Source organism: Myotis nattereri (genome assembly GCF_964212035.1).
Source record: "Myotis nattereri genome assembly, chromosome: 11".
NCBI lineage: Eukaryota > Metazoa > Chordata > Mammalia > Chiroptera > Vespertilionidae > Myotis > Myotis nattereri.
The window spans coordinates 70,533,581-70,553,726 of record NC_138086.1 but is presented as its reverse complement, the minus strand read 5'-3'; the positions used below and the strand labels follow the sequence as shown (position 1 = coordinate 70,553,726).

The following is a 20,146-nucleotide window of genomic DNA, read 5'->3' as shown; positions in this document are numbered from 1 at the left end:
ACGGGGGTGTGGGGAGGGCTGCAGAACTCGTCAGCTCCAGCCCATCGCCATCACCCTCCTCTGGGGGTTACTGATGAATCCACCGTGCTGAGTGGCCAGTGCTGGAGTCTGAATCGGGCTGGGATGTCATAACTATTTATAAACTGCCTGGATTGTGCCCCTGGAGGAACCCGTCAGCAGAAGTGTACTGCCTCGTGCTTTTGAGCTTAACCTGGCAACAGACATCGACGGGAAACATTACGTGGGAATGTATCTGCTGCTGTTCCCTCCACATCAACACCCATACCTGGGCTGCAGGCTGCTAAAATCCAGAAGTTTCACAACTGTGTTGTGTTTTGCCAAATGGCACCAGGTTAGCCTGAGAGTGGGGTGGTCTTAATACCTCCCAGCTTCAGAGAGATAAGGGGCCCAAGGTCATCGGTTGCAAGCATTCTGCGTAGTGAAGCCTCCTGATTGAATTTATTCACAGCCATTAATGCAGTTAACCCCAGGCAGGTGGTTTTGCCAGTTTCCTTGTGGCTGCCTCTGAGCCCACCTGTGACTGGGGCAGGCAACGTCTTCTACAGTAAGCCAAGCTGTTTGCAGGGTCATATGCTATCTCAGAACCCTATGTTCCCCTTCTATATCCCCATCTATGATAGGCTCGGGTCTCCCCTTTGTGCCTGAGCTGGTGCTGGGCACATTCCCACAGTCTGCCTCCATCAGATTCACTTACCTTCTCACCTCTGCTGGATGTAGGAGCTGCCAGATCTCTTTACAGGACCCGCCACGGCAGGAAGGAGCTCAGAGCACCCAGCATGTTTTACAAATGCTTGCGGCACACCGTTTGAAAAAAATCACTGGTCTACCTGATAACCCAGGCGGTTACTAAGTGACTAAGGGGGTGGAGAGGACCAAAGACAGTGTGGCCACGCTGGACAAAGCGCTGATTCATGCCCCAAGTGGGATGGAGCAGACATTGTAAGATTTCATCACACCACTCAAGACTGTGTGCAATTGAAAACTTCTAATTGTTTATTTCTGGAATCTTCCATTTAATGTTTTTAGTCTGTGGTTGACCACAGGTAACTGAAACCACGAATAGCCAAACTGTAGAAACATTATACTGTATTTACCTTCTCCATAAGCCCAGTGGCAAGCCTCCATCAGGGGGAATCGTGTCCAGCCCCACCCCTGCCCCACCATACCCACAATCCTTTGGTGCATGTGAATGTGGGGGTGCAGAGTCAGGGGAGCAAAGGTAGAAGACAGAAATGCAGAGGCCCAAGGAAAGGGCACTGATGATCTCAGGCCTCTTATCTCTCTTCCAGGCCAGAGCAGGACGCCTCTGTCTTGTATTAAATGTGTCTCAGGAGGCTCTGTCACCTAAGAGAGATGTGCCCGTGGCCCACGGAGCCCTGATTGCCCCAGGCCTACCTGGTAAAGCGTGGGATTTCGTCATTGATGTTCACGATGTTCGCCCGCAGCGATGTGGAGGCTCCGAGGCCTTGGCTATCCCTCACCTCCACAGTGAGGTGGTAACTGTCAGGAGAACATTCCACGTGTGAGAATCAAGCTCTGAAATGTGGGGTGGGAGGTGGGAGGAAAGTCTGTTCCCTTTCTGCCGCCCCCTCCAGGCGCTCCTGCAGAGTCCGGCCTGCTATGCCCACCCTTCTTCCCCACCTCTAAAACCCCACTCCTGCATTTCTCGTCCTGCAGGTATCATTCATGGCCACCACCTCACATGTGCTCATGCCCGCCATCTTGCACACTCCATCTCCATCATTCCTCACAGCATCTCTGCACAGTGTGCACCCACGTGAGGAAACCGAGGCTCCTGTGGATTAGGTCACTAGCCCTGGTTCTCACAGCCCATGCAGAGCCACGAGCCTGTGCGCTTTCATCTTCAGACCCTGGCCTCTCCTCACGGCTTTTCTCAGAGGCCTGCTCACTTCCACCCTGCTGCTTTCACGTTAGCAAAGAGCTCTGGCAGCTGCCTCTCCCCGTGCTTTGGGTGCCCTCTCCCACACCGTCATTCTTATTATCTGCAGATGGAGATTGTGGATGGGGAAGGAGGCCTTCCATATAACTGCCTTATTCCCTTTCCGGGACTCCCTACCCTCTTCACTTGGCAGGAAGGCAGTAAACTGCTCAGGGCCTCCCTAGCTGCGCTCACTCAGCCTGCGCTACGCCTGCTCCTTGGCCCTCAGATAAAGGAACTTCAAGCAAGGCCATCGGCAAAGGCTACCTGTTATGCCCTGCTTCAAAGTCAAATCCTGTTGTGGAGAAGAGGGTCCCATTAGCAGACATGCTGAAGCTCTTCGAGGGAGAAATCAGGAAATACTAAAAAACAAGGACAAAAAGAATGTGACTAAGCACACGTATCTTTCCCCAGAAGACATGTCTGTTCAATTCCCACTTTGTATTCTTGGCTCATGGAACATTCTTGATGCATCAGGATGAAGCCCAAATTGTGAGTTCTCAGGCTTAATGGTGCTTGAATCAAGAAATGTCAGATCCGTTGGTCTGAGCCTCTGACCCCGACTTGCCACACCCCGAGGAGCTGGTCGCTGGTCCTGCTGTAGGTACAGAATGCATGTGAAAGGCCCTGCCTGGGCCTCCTGCGTCTGAGCCCGTCTCCTTTTCCCTGTCACGGCATTCTCACCGCCGCCGCCCAGGCCCACTTCTTTAACCAACACTGTTTAACACAGCCACCATGCCCACGGTAACAGGACAATACCAAAGTAAATGAGATCTGGTCTTTACACTTAACCGAACTTATGATAGAGCAGGGGTGCAAAACATGTTCATAAGCATCATTCATTGAAATAATGGAAGGGCCAAGGGAAAGACAAGTGTGAGAGGAAATGAAACTTAATGGAGCCCAAGCCTGAAGCTGGTTTGGAGCTATAGAAGGGCTGTTTCAAAACCTCATCTGAGGGCTGTGGCCGCTGGTCAAGTCTTCCAGTGTCTTGGGGACTTGAGAGTCTTCATCCTTCTTGGCTTCCAGTGCCAGTCCAGCTCTCTTGATGACCCTCTGCCCAGCACCTCTTGCTCCGACAGGAATATAGGCTTATTTGTCCAGTGCACGAAGGGCCTGCTCATAGGAGGACCACCCTGTGCTCTCCACGTGCTCACCAAGACGGAGCCCTTGCTCCCATGATGGAGTCAGCAATGCAGGGGAAGGACCTGGGTCAGAAGGGTTGAGTCCAAATTCTGGTTGGGATGAGTCCCTTCCTTGCCTGTAATTTAGGGATGATACCACCAGCTGCTTATTCAAGTCACTGTGAGGATTAAATCCCATTGCACGCTGTAAAATGTGGAGGGCCACAGGCCACTGAGGCTCCATTTGTTCCAAAGGGCTTTAAGGTTAGAAGGTTTTACTGTTTCCTACCCGGATGAGAGATGGCCTCTCCTCCAGGAGGTTTTGCAACCACAGCCATGGCCCCTGAGGTCTAGAATCAAAGGCAACACCAGCCAAGGATTCCAACCCAGAGACTTGGTATTGTCATCACAGCTGAGCTCCCCATCAGAGAAGAGAAGATGCACAGAAAAGACATTAAAGGTCTCCTTTGGGCATTTATAAGGTTTTTAAGCCATTTAAAAAAGTGCTTACTTTCCATTTACTATTTAATAACATTTTCCTAGTTGTAATGAATATATCGTTTATACAAAAATTGGGAAAGACAGAAAAGTATAAAAAAGAAACTCAATTGTAGTCATCATTATTTTCATGGATAGCCTTATGCTCTTTTCTATGCAAACACACACCCTCCAAAAAACTGGGCTGATGTTATAATATCTGCGCTTTTCATTGATAGCTTGAGCATTTCCCCATAGTCTTAAATCTTATTTTACAGCTTGCCTGGTTAATGGTGGTATGGCGTTCTACTGTAGGGGGTATTTTACTAAGTCCCTCTGGCTGGTCACTTAGAGAGGAAATATTTTTGAGGGGAACTATTTGGGTGATACCAAGGAGTGCCCTTCTCCCAGCCCCCAAATTGCATATGCAGTCAGCGGCATGACATTTAAATCCCAAGCTCCCTCCCCCTCAACTTTCCTGCTCATAGCCTGGGAGCAAGGGCCTGGGCCCGCAGCTGCCTGCACATGGAGCAGTTCCATGTCTTTATGCAGAGCCTTCCTGGCAGAGAATCCTCACGTATCCATAGATCAGAGGCTCGCACTAGATGTGATACAATGGTTTATAGACCCAAGGGGGGCATTTCCCACATGCACCTAACGGGGGATGTCTTTTCACATGTTTTGAAATGCTCTAGGCCAGCGGTTCTCAACCGGTGGGTCGTGACCCCTTTGGCAGTCGAACGACCCTTTCACAGGGGTTGCCTAAGACCATCCTGCATATCAGATATTTGCATGACGATTCATCACAGTAGCAACATTACAGTGATGAAGTAGCAACGAAAATAATCTTATGGTTGGGTCACAACATGAGGAACTGTATTTAAAGGGCCAGAAGGTTGAGAACCACTGCTCTAGGAGATAGGTCTCCAGTTCTAGTTGGTCCCCCAACCGTGCAAGGTCTTGGGATATGGAGATGACAGTCAGGTCCTGCTGCGCAAAAAGCTATGGTCAACTGAGGAAATACACGAAGAAGATATGGGAGAGGGAGTCCAAAAGGGATAAACACAGAGTGTGATGAGAAGAGGGAAGGCGGACGCTTAGGCCCGTCTGGAATGGAAGAGTCACACATTGGGGCGGTAGAGTTAAGTTCCGTGGCTTTGGAGCCAGACAGCTGAATCGGAATCCTGTTTCTACCACTTTTCAGCTTGTGTAACAAAGAGTAATAAAATAGGGCATGCCCCATCGTGCAGAGTTCTAGAGCAGGGCCTGTACATGGTGAGCCCTCCATATATGTTAACTATCCCTGTCCAGTTAGAATGTAAGATCCAGGAGGAAAAGGGCTTCATTTTACTCACTGCTATGTCCCTAGTGCCTAACACGTAATAGATGCTCAATAAATATGTGTTAAACGTTAAATATTGGGGCCTTCTTCTTGCCTGTTTTCCCATCTGAGAGCAGCATTCCAAACTTAAAGGATCTTAAAACCTTTTTTGAAAATACAGCAACAAAAAACTTGTTAAACTTTAAAAAAATCTGTTTGAATTTGGTAATGCCAGTCTTGATTATGAAACCTTCTCCAGTTCTGTCTACAGCCTCAGCAAAAATGAACGAGAAAAAAGAAAAAGAAAAAAGAGAGCCAGATAGAAAGAGTAAAACTGTAGAACTAGGAGCATGGGGAATCTTTATTAAAAGTCTGATTTCCTGGAATCCTGATCTTTTTTCTTTTAGCATCATGCTAATTTCCTTTATCCTTGAACTTATGAGCTTGCGTTAATGGGAATAGCAGTTTTGTACTTAGAAAGGAGATAATATCCATAGACTAAAAATATTGTGTCATGTGGCCATTTGCCAGCAATTCCAAAAGCTTTCTGTAAAACCTGGCATTCTCTCCCCCTTTTAAAGGCTTGTTTAATCAAGGCTGCTCCCTGGATATTCATTCTTGGAAAACAGAAATTAAATAGAATGAAAAGCAACTGCAGCCCCTCTCTGCTCCAGGACTGGCTAAGAAAAGTCCTGAGTAATCAGATCAATTCGGTTAACAAATGCTTGTCAGACAAGCTCCACAGTTTCCCCGCTGGGAATATTCCTTTACCACCACCCCAGGTTTCTCTCTCTGCAGCCCCTTGGCAGCTGCGGTTTGCTCACGGACACAAAAGCTTCAGTGTGGAAGGTGAGGAGCCGTGCTTCCTGCCCCATTCACCCTTTATGGTGCCATTGGTGCCGGGAGAAAGGAGGGCGAGAGGGAGCTGGCCCAGTTTCCTGAAATGTCAGGCTCCCTGGGGAGGGCACAGCACCTCTGGCAGCTCCCCCACTGCAGTTGGAGTCACAGGCAAATAATGAGTCAACCTGTGCGGGTTTGCAGCCATCAGTTGCTTTCAGGCCTGCAATGGAATTGAGCCACAAGAATTCCGCCTCCTGTTTCCGAAGAACAGAGCAGTCAAGGTCCAGAGGGAAGGAAGGACCCTTATGCCTCCCAAGTCCTGGGAGTGCCAATGGCTGTAAGCCGCTGAGAACATGCCCCAGGCCAGCGGTTCTCAACTTGTGGGTCGCGACCCCTTTGGGGGTCAAACGACCCTTTCACAGGGGTCGCCTAAGACCATCGGAAACCACATAATTACATATTGTTTTTGTGATTAATCACTGCTTTAATTAAGTTCAATTTGCAACAATGACAATGGGGGTCACCACAACATGAGGAACTGTGTTGAAGGGTCGCGGCATTAGGAAGGTTGAGAACCACTGCCCCAGACCCACCCAGAGGACCCACCACAGGGCACACCTTCCAACCGGGCTGTCTCAAGTTACGTATATGATGCCACAATCCTATTATGTTTTTCATTGTACGCTGAATATTTTAATAAAAGCCTCAATTCCTCCCTTTTCCCCCTTTCCCATCCCTATCCCAACTCAGAAGTGGGAGGTGGAGACAGGGATTGGGGGCGAGGGGGTGCTTAGGAGAAAAAAACTACCATTAAAAAACCCTACTTGAAGCCCTTAACTTGGCCTGTTCATGTTGTATTTTTATAAAGGTGAGCTAAATGGATTATAGGCAAGTATTTGAATGTTCTTAAAAGAGCCACATTTGTAAATGCAGAATGCTATCCATAGCAATCCTTTACTGATAAAGCTGCAGAATCTATCTCATATTTTGTCATTCTTTTTTTTAATAATCAGCCCGGGACCCGTTCTTTGATTTAGGCTTCGCTAATCGTAAGGACAATGATCCCCATCTATTCGAGAGAGCGTCTCTCCCAACGTACCAACAGTGGTCAGTGGTCATGTATCGGGAGTGGGAGTTGTCCAACACCCTGCTTTCTCCTTTCTTCAGCATTTTAATAAGAACCCGGAGCAGAGTGTGTCTTGCAAAGACTTCAGTGGTGGCTTCCCAACGGACAGGTAGCTGCGTGACTGGTGTGTGTCTGTGGGGAGGAGGAGGGCAGTGGAAGTGCATGGGGAACAGGGAGGGTGCTGTCACTCAGGAAAGAAAGGGTCAGGGCACCAACGTCAACATTCGTCAGAACGCAGGAGAAGGGGCTGAGCAGGAGTCGGGTCAGAGACCTCAGCTCTCACTGGAGTGACCTGGCCCAGGCAAGGGCCTCACTTCCCTCCCTCACCCAGAAATAAGTGGATCTGAAAAGTCCCGTCTCCTGACAGTCACTATAAACTCAGGAAGATCAAAAGACACAACCGGCTGCCACTTCTCGGTGCCATGCGCCAGACAGAGGCGGGAGAGAACTCCTTTCCCTGTTGCCCTCCTGGTAGCCCAGCTACTAGCAAGGTTATTGCTCTTTTCATTTAATCCTTTGTCTGCCCTGGTGAAGACAAAGCACATTTCACTTTATGCAAAAGTCCTTCCCTAATGGAAAGGCCAAGGGAAAGCCCCTTAATGGAGGAATTGCTGCACTAGATCACTTTGCTTCCAGCTGCGAAACTGATTAACGTCCTGAGAGTCTCGGAGGAGGCTGTGCGGCAGTTACAGGGCCATTTCCACGCAGGGGGAGAGGAGGGAGGTGGGAGTGGGCAGGGGGGGTTGGGTTGCATGGAGCCTCCTTCAGGAGGTGGAGAAAGGGCAGGAGGAGGCGGTCCAGGGAAGAAATGCTGATATGATTATTCACGCACAGACCATCCTGTGTGTCTTTATATTCTGAGCCCACCACCGAAGCCTGCCTCTGAACACGCATCCCCTGCACCCCATCACAACACAGAAGGTGCACAGGGCAGGGGGGTTGATGCTGGCTCAAAGTCTGCACTGTCCAGCCACAGGCACCTGTGGCTACTGAGCATTTGCAGTGTGGCTGGTCTGAAAGGAGAGGAGCTGCACAAAGACTTGCATTAAAAAAAAGAAAGGGTGTGAGCCCTAACCGGTTTGGCTCAGTGGATAGAGCCTGTGGACTGGAAGGTTCCAGGTTTGATTCCGGGCAAGGGCATGTACCTTGGTTGCAGGTACATCCCCAGTAGGAGGTGTGCAGGAGGCAGCTGATGGATATTTCTCTCTCATCGATGTTTCTAACTCTCTATCCCTCTCCCTTCCTCTCTGTAAAAAATCAATAAAATATATTTTTTTAAAAAGAGGTGTGAAACATTGCATAAATCGTTTTTATGTTGATTACATGTTGAGATGATAATAGTTCAGACATATTGACTTAACTATATTAAAATTAATTCCACCTGTCTCATTTTACTTTTTGAATGGAGCTACGAGAACATTTAAAATTATATATACGCAGCATTCTTTTCCGGTCAAATTCCAGCTCAATTGAGCAATGCTGGTCCCAACAATTTACAACCACATGCTCTTTGAATTTCTCTAAAAACGAGGAAGCAAATACCAGTGGTTTCTGCATTAGCCCCAATTTCACTTCTTCTGTGACACAGTTTCACTTCATTAAGCTGGATAAGGATTTGTCATTTTAAAGCAGTTGGGGTTTCTGGACATGTCCTAGAGCAAGTTTTAATTCATCCTTTCTCTGCTAGTTGCTGTCACCAGCAAAGTGACTCCTGGGACACACCGGGTAAGACGACAGGCACAGACCAAGCATAGTGGCTTCATGCACATGCTTTGGTGTGTATTAAAGTCTGTACTTGTTTGTTCAGTTCAGTGGTTCTCAAAGGGTAGATGCATCAGAATCACCCGGGAAGTGTTCCAATTCAGCATTCTGATGTGGAGTCCAAGACTCTGCATTTAAAAAAGCAGCCTATGTATTTTCTCACACAGGGCCTGACCCCTCTGAGAAACACTCATAAACTAGTGTTCCTGGCCTTTCTGATCAGAAGAATTGCCCAGGGTATTTGGCAAATTTGCAGATTCCCAGGCCCATCCCAGACCCACAGAATCCAAAACAGAGAATTGGGAAGTTTGGGAAACTGTTTCAAAGCATCTGTTCTCAGCCCTTGTTTGTACCTGAGATCACCAGGGGGCTTTTATTATTTTTTTAAGTATTTTGTTTTTAATTTTTTTTAAATATGTTTTTATTGATTTCATTGATCAGCTGCCTCCTGCATGCTCCCCACTGGAGATCGAGCTTGCAACCTGGGCATGTGCCCTGACCAGGAATTGACCCGTGAACTCCTGGTTCATGGGTCGACGCTCAACCACTGAGCCACACTTTTAAAGCCTGACACCTGGGCCACTCTCCGGGTCAATTACATCAGACTTTTAGGGGGCGGGACCCAGACATCTGGGTGTTTTTGCTTTTTTTAAGTTCCTCTGGTGGCTTCAATTTACAGCCAAGGTTGAAAAGCACGGGTTTGATCAATAGCACATTAACCCATCTCCTTTCTCCTTGTACAGAGCAAAAATATGTCATTTAGTACCCCCAAGAGCCCAAAATAAAATGTCGAAGCACAAAGGCCATCGTATGTTACTTCCTAAACTGTTACTACCTTTTTCTATCCTGAGAAAGTTTCCTTCTAGATTATGTTCACTGCTCCTGCAGGCGGGCTGTCAAGTTCTGCGCAGCTGTTCATTCCAGCACAGGTGTTAAATACTCATTAACACTTTGCTGCCGCTGGGAGTGCTCCCTCCTCCAACAACTCTGCAGAAGCCACTCAGTTCCAGGAGCCACATCCCTGCAGCTGCTCTTCGCCCTTTTCGATTGCAGTACATTTTCTTTTAAGGGAGCAACACCTGCTGCATTGCTCCCTACCTGGACAGCTTCCCTTCATCAGAAAGGGACAACTTGATCTGGGAGGTATGTTTAAAGCAATGGTTCTCAACCTTGGCTGCACATTAGAATCACCTGGGAATCTTTTTAAAATCCTGATTTCTGGGCCCCATCCTCCAGAAATTCTGTTTCTTTGTTATGGGGTGGGGCCACAACATAAGTAACAAAGAAACAGAATTTCCAGAGGATGAGGCCCAGAAATCAGGATTTTAAAAAGTTTCCCAGGTGATTCTAATGTGCAGCCAAAGTTGAGAACCACTGGTTTAAAGGGACCATGACCTTGTTCCTTCTGCATAATTTGGAACAATATAGTACAAATGGATATCTAAAAATAAATATTTTTCTTTACAGCTGAGATTCCTCCCACTTTGCTCCTACTACATTTTGTACAAACTTTACAGTAATTATCTTATTGAAGTATAATTATTTGGGGTATGCATGAATGCCTTCCATCTAGACCAGTGGTTCTCAACCTGTGGGTCGCGACCCCTTTGGCGGTCGAATGATCCTTTCACAGGGGTCGCCTAAAGCCATCCCGCATATCAGATATTTACATTACAATTCATAACAGTAGCAACATTACAGTTATGAAGTAGCAACGAAAATAATTTTATGGTTGGGTCACAACATGAGGAACTGTATTTAAAGGGCCAGAAGGTTGAGAACCACTGATGTAGATTGTGAACTTCTTGAGGTACAAAAATGTGTCTTAGTCAGCTTTGTATCCAAAGTAGCTAATAGAAGACCTGGCACATAGTGGATTTTTGGTAAATGTTGAAACGAACTAAATGTTTAAGTGTATAACTTGGGGTTGCTGACCTAATCTCCATCCAAAATCCCTTTTTTCCTAGTCACCATCAAGCAACAGTGGTCCTTTGACAGAGTTCTGGACAGTGAGACGTGAGCAGAAGTCTTCTGGTTAGGGCTTCCAGGAAGGTCTTTGTTTTCCTACCAAAAAAGGGGACAGACTGGCCTGGACTGCCCCCTTCACCCTCTACCCTTTCTTATTTTCTTTCTCCTCCTTTTATTCTTCCTCAGCCTCTTCCTCCTCCTCCTCCTCCTCCTCCTCCTGCTCCTCCTCCTCCTTCTCCTCCTTCTCCTTCTCCTCCACCTTTTCTTTCTCCTTCTCCTTCTTCCTACCTGGAACTTAGAAGTAAAGGATGGAGATGTAGCAGCCATCTTGTAAACAAATCCAGTATGTTCTGGATGGAAAAGCAGAAAGATAGGAAGAGCCCAGGTTTTTGATGGCAGCAGCTATGCTAGCTCTGAACTAGGCAGCAAATACCTGTCTCTGAACTTCTTATAGGAGAAGAAAATCCTGTATCTGCCACTGTAGTTAAGTCTTCTGTTCTTTTCAGACAAACACATTTATAACTGGTATAACAAGTATGCTATTAATAAGTATGCACTTAAAGGACCTAGTATTATTGCTCTTAGCACATAGTAGAAACCCATTAAGTGTTTGCATATTCGTTTACTTATTCCTGCAAATAGAGTCTTAAATAAATGAATGGGTTGTATGGATCCTGAGAAGATTCATTTGATGTGATCCCAGAAAAGACATTTATCTGCTGCGATGGACTCCCCACAGTCAACTGAGGGCCCAGCTTTTATAAATAATGACAGTCTAGTGGCCATCTGCTGACAGAAGCTCTCACATATTCTGTACACCAGGAAGAATCTCAGACAGAGCTTTCAACCTCCTGCACTGGTCTCCTGCGGTTTGAATTCACTTTACAAGGCAGTTCCTAGTTTTTGTTTTCAAACAATGAACTGAAACCTACTCCATCCAATCAGAATCTCATAGCTATATCTTTATTTGCATCTTTACTAACCAATCAGAATTGCTCCATAATGACCAATCAGAGTGCATGATGTCGACCAATTAGAACTGTGCAATTTAGAATTCTCATTTACATAAAATTGGACCAATTGGTGGGTCAGGAACTATTACCTGAATAAAGTCTCCCCTATTCCTCTCCATTGTCTTTTGGATTTGTTAACAGTTGCTTTTATTTTTTGACAGAGGGATATCTTCTAATAATAACATCCACTATTCTCTAACTTAAGATGTATCCAATAATCTTAAACAGCTTTATTTCAGACCCTGTGGGCCACATTATATTGGTCCTGGAGCTTATTCCCAAGGCTCACGTCCTCCTCCTAGAAAAAGCCGTCCTGTTGAAGCTGCAAATCATGCAGCCAACAGCAAAAACAGCCTCCTGGTGTTACCAATTCCCTGAGTGTCATATTTCAAGTGTTCTCTTTGCTGTAAGGCAGGGTTTGCAGGAGGTAGCCTGCTCCAAGGTTAGTCCACGGGCATTATTCTCTCCCGCCTGGGCTGCCCAGCTTCAAGGGGCAGAGCGAGGCACTGAGGCATCCTTGCCAAGCTAAGAGGCTTCTTTGCCTAAGGTTTGGTGGAAATGTTAATGCCTTTGGAGTATACATTTTATGCTTATTTTTAAAATAATATAGCTGGATTTTTATCACCTTCGAATTAAAGAAACAAAACACTGAGCAATTTTAATATGCTAGGCAGGCACTGTGCTCAGTGGCCTTACGTGCATTCTCTAATACTTATGGTACCCCTACCGAGGTAGGTGCTCTTATTGGACGAAGAAATTGAAGCTCAGAGAGATTAAGAACTTGTCCAAGATCACACAGAGCCATGAGCCCAATCTGAGGCATCTGTCTCCAGAGTGCCCTTTCCGATGTCCACCTCCCCTGCCCTCTATGCTTTGGCAGCATATTTCTCCCATTACCGCTGCCCAGGCCCACGCTGCCGAGACGCCAGGCTCCTGGGTCAGCCCCCTCCCCAGGTTAACAAGGAGACTTACACTGAGGGGTATATTTTGACTCGTGTCTTCTGGATCGAAGGCCTCAACCTGGTAACTGAATCCAGGGTTTGCTCCTTCCACTATGTAGAGGTCTAGACCTACACCCACGTACACAGTGGAATAAGAAACATTTTATTAGATAAAGCAAATGAGAAATCCCCAAGCCAGGTGAGCCAAAGGAAACCAAACACAGCCAAGGAAAGGAAGTGTCTTGGCACTGTGGGAAAGAGGGCAGCAAGAATAAAGGCCACGCGTGAGACCACGGCCAACTTGCCGGAGTGGATCCTTTTATGGGAATTAGCAACGTATTAGGGTTGGCCTCGCTGGTAATCAAGTCTTCCCGTGTTTCCTCTAGAGAGAGGTGACCTGGGGTCCTGTTGTTTGGTGGGAGAGAGGGGGGTGATAACGGCAGAGAGTTGAAAAGTGACCTCCAGGGTGAGGCTGCTCCAAGTTTCAGAGCCCCTTTAATGTGTAAATTCCTCCCAACCTGAGCTGAGGCTACCCCTTGACCTGCCCTCAGCCTCTCTGTTCCATCATAAGGCCTCTCATTTCAGGGATTCACTTCCGCTGAGAGAGGGTTGCAGAGAGAGGGTTGCAGAGAGAGGCCCAGGAAAGGGACCAAAAAATGATTTCATCACCTTCAGAGTTCTTGGTGCTCATGCGGAGGGAGGGGCAGGCAGTGCCACTGGGCACCCCCAGCCCTGCCCGAGGGCCACCATGCTCTCTGCCCTGGCCTCTCTCTTTCTGAGAATGTCTCTGATCAAGAGATGAGTGAGAAAGCGAAGGTTAACTCACTCTTCTGTAAGGCACTGTGCTGAGGACTTAGTGTATAGCGTGGGGGCATAAGTAGGTTTGCAGTTGCAAGTACACAAAACAGTTTATTCTTGTATTATTATTTATTAACTATTGAATTATTTTCCATACACACACTGTCAACCTACTTTTGCCCCACCCTGTATGTTTTCCTCTTTCATCTGCACAACAGCCCTAGGAAGTAGGCACGGTCACTTTCTCCACTTTATAAACAAGAAAACAAGTTCATAGGTGTTATTGGGTTGTCTCAGCTAGTACGTGATAGAATCAAAACTCAAACTCAAGCCATCTGACTTCAGCTTTCATCTATCTTATCACTGCTCATGCTTTCATTTTTAAAAGAAGCGTTTACTGAGTTCTCACTAAAAAGCAAGCACTGATCTACACTTTGGGAATACAGCAGTTCACAAAATCCTGCTCCCATGAACTTGAAATCTGTGGGAAGATATGGATAATAAATGAGTAAAATGTGTGAATGTTACTGAACAATGTTATGGAGAAAAATCAGGGAAGCAGTGTTGTGAGCTGGGTTACAACATTAAATAGAGTGGTTATGGAGGTTCATTGTCAGCTGAATGAAGATTCCTAAAAGAAATGAGGAGGAGCCTCAGAGATATGGAGCAGGAGGGGGCAGAGGAAACAGCAAATGCCGAGAGAGATGCCGTGGTAGGTTGTGCCTGGGGTGCTCACCGATTGGCGAGGAGACTAGGACTGCTGGGCAGCAGATTGAGGGGGAGACATGGGAGACAGCATGGTAGGTGGGGAGGGTGGTATGGGCCAGATTTGATGGGGCCTTAAGGAGATTCTGGCTCCCCTTTTGGGTGAGATGAGAGGTCCTTGTAGGGTTTTAAGCAGAGGAATGCCTTGATTTAACTGATGTTTGACAGGATCTCCCTGGCTGCTGTATGGAGAAACAACTGTAGGAGCAAGGGCAGAGCAGAGCCCAGTAAGCGGGCCATTGTAGTAATTCAGGCGAGACATGGCTAGTGGCTTGCACCATGGAGAGAGCGGTGAAGAGGCTAGGGACGGTTGGATTCTGCATAGATTTACAAGGTGACAACATTTCCTAATGGATTCGATGTTGGATGTGAAAGACAGAAAAAAGTCAAGATTGACTTTGAAGTTTTGGTCAAGCAACTAGAAGGACAGAGTTGCCATTAATTAAAATGGGAAAGACAAGAAAAGCAGCTTTGGGTGGGGATGGTGGAGGTGAGGGGGTTGAAGTGGGAGTCAAGAGCTTAGATTGGGAGCACATTAAGTTTGAAATATCATAATCTGCAACCAACTCCAGTGTGTTGGGGGGGGGGGGGGTGTTCCTACACCACCAAGAAATTCTCTGACTTCAGCTGAAAATCCATCTGAATTCAAGTCCAGGTTGTCACCTAGGCTTCTGACCCACCAGCTATAAATCTAAGCTTCCCGAAATGCCCTCACTGAGTTTGAGTCATATGCTAGAGTGGCTCCCAGAACTCAGGGGAACATTTTAGTTACTAGATGATTCGTTTATTATAAAAGGTTGCAGCTCAGGCACAGCCAGATGGAAGAGTGCACAGGGCCGGAGCTCCCATGCTCTCTGGGCACCACACTCTCCCTGAATCTCCACCAACCTGGCAGCGCTCTGAACCCCTTTTAGATTGTCTGGAGTCCTCACTACCTGGGCATGATTAATGAAATCATTGGCCACTGGTGATTGAACTCCATTTCCACCTTCTCTCCGCTCTGCTGTGGTGGGGGTGGGGCCTGGGGAGGAGAGTGTGTGAGGGGGGATGGAGGGGACTGAAAGTTCCAACCCTCTAATCACAGGATTGGCTCTGCTGGCCACCATTCCAAACATCAGGTCATCAACATAACAAAACATATCTTTATCACTCTCATCACAGAAAAGCCACGGGTTTTAGAAGCTTTGTGTCAGGAACCGGAGGAAAACCAAATATATATTTCTTATTATAAATCACAATATTACAGATGTCTATTAAATATTCAAGTGGATATTTGAGTGGAGTTCAGGGGAGAACCTGGACTAAAATGATAGACTTGGTGGCATCCACAGCCATGAGCCAGGGGGAGATTATTCAGGAATTTACGGTACCCTATGCTCCCATCCCTTTAAGTGTCATCTCTGCTCTGTAGCCGATTCCAGGCACACATTGCTCTCAGGGGGTCAGCGTCCTTGCGGAGAATGAACAAGTCAGTCAATGACCAGTAGTACGTAGTGATGAGCCTGGTGGGCTTGGCCAGATTCCTTCAGAATGATCCACTTGAGGTCCCGAGCCTCCTTTTCCTCCCCAGGACTGGGAAAGACCCAAGAGAAGGGCTTTGTAAGTTGTTGGGCATTATTACTGGGAGCCCTGGGCTGGGGGACATTTTATTTATTTCCTGCACATTAAGCACCTGCCTTTCCCAGGGAAACAGCTGCTTTTTCATTTATTTTTCTGGTTTGCTCCGTCTCCAGGGTCCTCCCTGATGCCACCATCTGGGCTGCATGGCACACCCTGTGTATCTTACCTTTTGCCAAGTTGCCTGGAAACTGAGGCGGCTCATTCACATCTGTTACCTGGACAGTTAGGATCTGTAGGTCAGTGACACCCACGTCATCCTTAACATAAATCTGCAAATCAAACATGTTTGGTCCTGTTTCAAAATCTAGTTGTTCTTTCCCAGTAGTGACAACCTAAAAGTAAATGCAGAATTCTTAGAGATCCTGTGAAAGAAGGTCTGCTTTATGTGCATGCATTTTGCAAATGGCTATTACTAGGAAGAAAGCAAACAGCATCCTGGAAACCACCTTTCATTCGCTGTCAGAGGAACTGGCTGTTTGCCTTAGTCCTTCCAACACAAGCCCCAGGACACTTCTCCACTAAAGGGACTGCTGTATATGATGCTGTTTTTCATAAAAAGGAAAAATATTCAGGAAATATTCTAGTTCTACTGACAGAAAAGGGAAAACCAGAGAATTAAAAAACCCATCACTACTTAAGTTAGGCTCCTAGGTGAGTCCCTTAGCAACCCTGAATGTAGTGGATTTTCTAGTCTTTAAAAATGAGATGCCGCACTTTCCTGGGATTGCCATTAAATTACATCTTGACTCATCACTCCATTCTAATTTTCCCAAGGCCACTTCCAAGAATAAACAAGGGAAGAAAGATACATCTGCAGAGTTAAGGAATGACATGTACTAACATGAACTGTGTGTGTGTGTGTGTGTGTGTGTGTGTGTGTGTGTGTGTTAATGGTGGTAAATGCTATTGAGAAAAGTGAACAGGGTCAGGGTGATGGAGGGTGGGGACGGCATCTACTTTATATGATTGTTGTGAGGATTAAATGAGTTCATCCATGGAATTCTTAGATACTTTTTCTTATACTATAGTTTGATATCAGGTAGAGTGATACCTCCAAGTTAGTTCTTCTTTCTCAAGATTGGTATGGCTATGGGGTCTTTTGTGGTTCCATATAAATTTTAGTAATATTTGTTTTAGTTCTGTGAAAAATACCATTGGTATTTTGGAAAGACTCAATCAACAAATTAGAAAACAGAGCAGTGGTACCATGGCTCTTTAACATGGGGAAACATTCACACAGTAGCATTGGACATTTAGGCTCATATTTTTTACTCAGGGCATGTTCTTCCATATTAAATCTCCTCATACTTTTCCGTCTGAAAAGTCACAGAATCATAGAAAAGCAGAATCACCGACACAATTTCATCAGAGCCCAACTTTTAAGGAGATCAATACTCAAACTAAAACACCCAAAGAGTTTAGTTACAGTCAGCACACCTTACACCTGATATCATGTCAGGATGGTTGGCAATAAGAAACAAGCCTTTTATTTGTAACACTAGAGGCCCCAGTGCATGAAATTCGTGCATGGGAGGGGTCCCTCAGCCTGGCCTGCACCTTCTCGCAATCCAGGATCCCTTGGGGGATGTCCGACTGTTGGTTTAGGCCCGATCCCACAGGTCCATTCCATAAACTGGCAGTCAGACATCCCTCTTGCAATCTGGGACCACTGACTCCTAACTGCTGGCCTGCCTGTCTGCCTGATCACCCCTAACCGCCTCTGCCTGCCTGCCTGATCACCCCTACCCACTCACCTGCCTGCCTGATCGCCCCTAACCATCTCTGCCTCGGCCCCCACAGCCACAGCTTTATCTGGAATGACGACCGGAAGGTCGTTCGGCTGTCCAGTCTAACTAGCATATTACGCTTTTATGATTATAGATGATTTGTAATGTTCAGTTGGACTAGATTAAATAGAGAAAAAGGATTCCAAGGCTAGAGGGGCACCTAGTGTGGCAGAAGGCTCTAGCATGCCCGAAAAAGGACTTCTGGATCTTAGAATAAGGGAGAGTAAACTAGGGAAAGAGGAAGAAATGATCGCTGTTCTAGAATCCCATAGGCCTCTCATCTTCAGGACTCCTCTTTGCAGGTAACTCCCATTGCGAGTAAGATGGTACCTACCTCAAACTCGGTGCCTGACAGAGCGTTTACGCTGAAGGCTTCAGTGAGGGGACTGGTGTTGATTATCAGGGGCAGCCCTGGCATCACAGGTGACAGAGATGCTGATAATTTCACAGAAAACTTGTGCACTGAAGTCCCAGGTGAAGCATTCTCTGCCACGTTACTAGTAGCAGGTAAGTGAATTAGGTGTAGTGCCTCTCCCGCTGTGGATTTAAAAAGGATAAAAATTACATGAACACAAAGCTTTGTGCTGGGAACAGGGACTTAACAGCTTGTTCTGTGGCTTCAACTCGTAGCTCAGAGCAGTGATGGAACCTGGTCACTCCCCAAGAACAAACACTCCTGCCAAGACTTGGAGAGGGGAATGTGAAATCTTAGAGCTAAGAAAACAACCACCACCAAACAACCATGAAGTCTGCTCTTGACATCCTGTTAATAAAGCTGCTGCTTTTCTCTTGTCTCCCTGCTCCCCTCTCTTTTCTCCCAATCTTTGTGAAGAGCCAGGAGAAGAGAAACATCACCTTAGCAGATAGACACCCACTTGAAGTATCTAGTCTACCCATGACATTCTCTCTTTTACAAGGGCCTGGTATTTTACAAGAGTTTGTTTTCCTTCTCTGGGTCAGTGTTTCATTCATGATGTCATCTGAGAGTTGAGTGTGCATGACTGAAGAGCTCCATGGTAGACCTCCCCACAGTCATAAGTAATTTCAAGGACAGTTATTTGTTTTTATTGGATGCTATGGGCATCCTGTAGAGAGTCAGTCAGTACTTCCTAGTTGATAGATTAACTCCTGTTTCACAGAGAAGGAAATGAGATACTTAGAGAAGGCATGTGAACTACTCTGGACTTCATTACAGACAGGGAACTTTACAATTTAAGAGAAAGTATGTTTCTTCCAAGAATGCCTCAGGACATTCTCAAGTCTCCTTGACACTCTGCAAGACTTTGCCAATACAGAGGAGAGCAACAGGTCATGTTTTTTCATGCTTCCATAATAATGGTTACTGTAGGGGGTTGAATAGTGTCTTCCCCAAAATTCATGTCCACCCAGAACCTCAGAATGTACCTTATTTGGGAAAAGAGTCTTTTCAGATGTAATTAGTTAAGAGGAGGTCACACTGAATTAAGATGGGCCCTAAATCCAACAGCTGGTGTCCCTATGAAGACAGGACACAAAGACACACACAGAAGGAAGAAGGCCATGTTATGACAGAGAGGGAAATTGAAGGAATGCAGCTACAAGCCAGGGCTGGTAAACAACCACCACAAGCTGGGAGGTAGGCACGGAACACATTCTCCCTCAAAGCCCTAAACGGAGCCAACCCTGCCAACACCTTTAGTTCAGACTTCTGATCTCCCAGACTGTGAGATAATAAATTTCTGTTATTTTAAGCCGTCCAATTTGTGGTAATTTGTTATAGCACTACTAGGAAAATCATAAAATTATCATTTATCCAGTGTTCCAAAGAGGCACATAATGTAAAATCCTTTTTCTCATTTACTCCTCAAAACCATCCTCTCAGATAGGTATTAATGTCATTATTTTACAGATGAGGCAACTGAGCTAAAGGACATACAGTAAATACAGTATCCTCCCTATTCACAGAGATAATGTCCACAACCCCCAATGGATACCTGAAACCATAGATAGTCTAAACCACATATATATATATATACATATAATGTTTTTTCCTATACATACATACTTATGATAAAGTTTAATTTATAAATTAGGCACAGCACGAGATTACCAACAATAACTAAGAATAAAATAGAACAATTATAATAATATCTATAATAATCAAAGCATAATATTCTGATTAGACCAGACATCCTTCTAAATGACCTTCCGGACGAAGCCGGGGCTGCGAGGGTAGCCTGGGTCCCAGGTGCCTGCCGGTGCTGGCAGCTGGGGGAAAGAAGGTCTACTCTTGCAAGAATTTTGTGCATAGGGCCTCTAGTACTGTAATAAAAGTTATGCAAATGTAATTAATCTCCTAAATTATCTTATTGTACTGTACTCACATTTTCACTTAAAGAAAGCACTTTGACTTCTCTTTGGCAGATTCCAATTGCCAGCATCACTACTCTTGTGCCCATTATGAATAAGGGTTAACTGAACACAAGCACTGCAGTACTCCAAGAGTTAGCTAGTGAGTAACTAATGGGAGGGGGATGGGAGGGAGGTGTCTACAGCTTGAAGATGATGGACAAAGGAATAATTCAAGTCCTGGGTGGGGCCAAGCAGGATGATGTCGGATAAGAGAGTTCATCATGCTACTCAGAACAGCAAGCAATTTAAAACTT

General features: G+C 46.0%; 1 protein-coding gene across 1 annotated transcript in view; it reads right to left on the bottom strand.

Annotated features, from left to right (window-relative positions):
• CDHR3 (cadherin related family member 3) overlaps window positions 1–20,146 on the bottom strand; it is a gene marked incomplete at both ends in the record, with an annotated part of 54,931 nt that overhangs the window by 31,690 nt on the left and 3,095 nt on the right. The window contains 5 exons of the mRNA XM_081102176.1: window positions 1,417–1,521; window positions 2,228–2,322; window positions 12,563–12,660; window positions 15,881–16,046; window positions 17,836–18,038. Coding sequence (XP_080958302.1) covers window positions 1,417–1,521; window positions 2,228–2,322; window positions 12,563–12,660; window positions 15,881–16,046; window positions 17,836–18,038 — 667 coding nt within the window. The remainder of the gene's footprint in view (window positions 1–1,416; window positions 1,522–2,227; window positions 2,323–12,562; window positions 12,661–15,880; window positions 16,047–17,835; window positions 18,039–20,146) is intronic.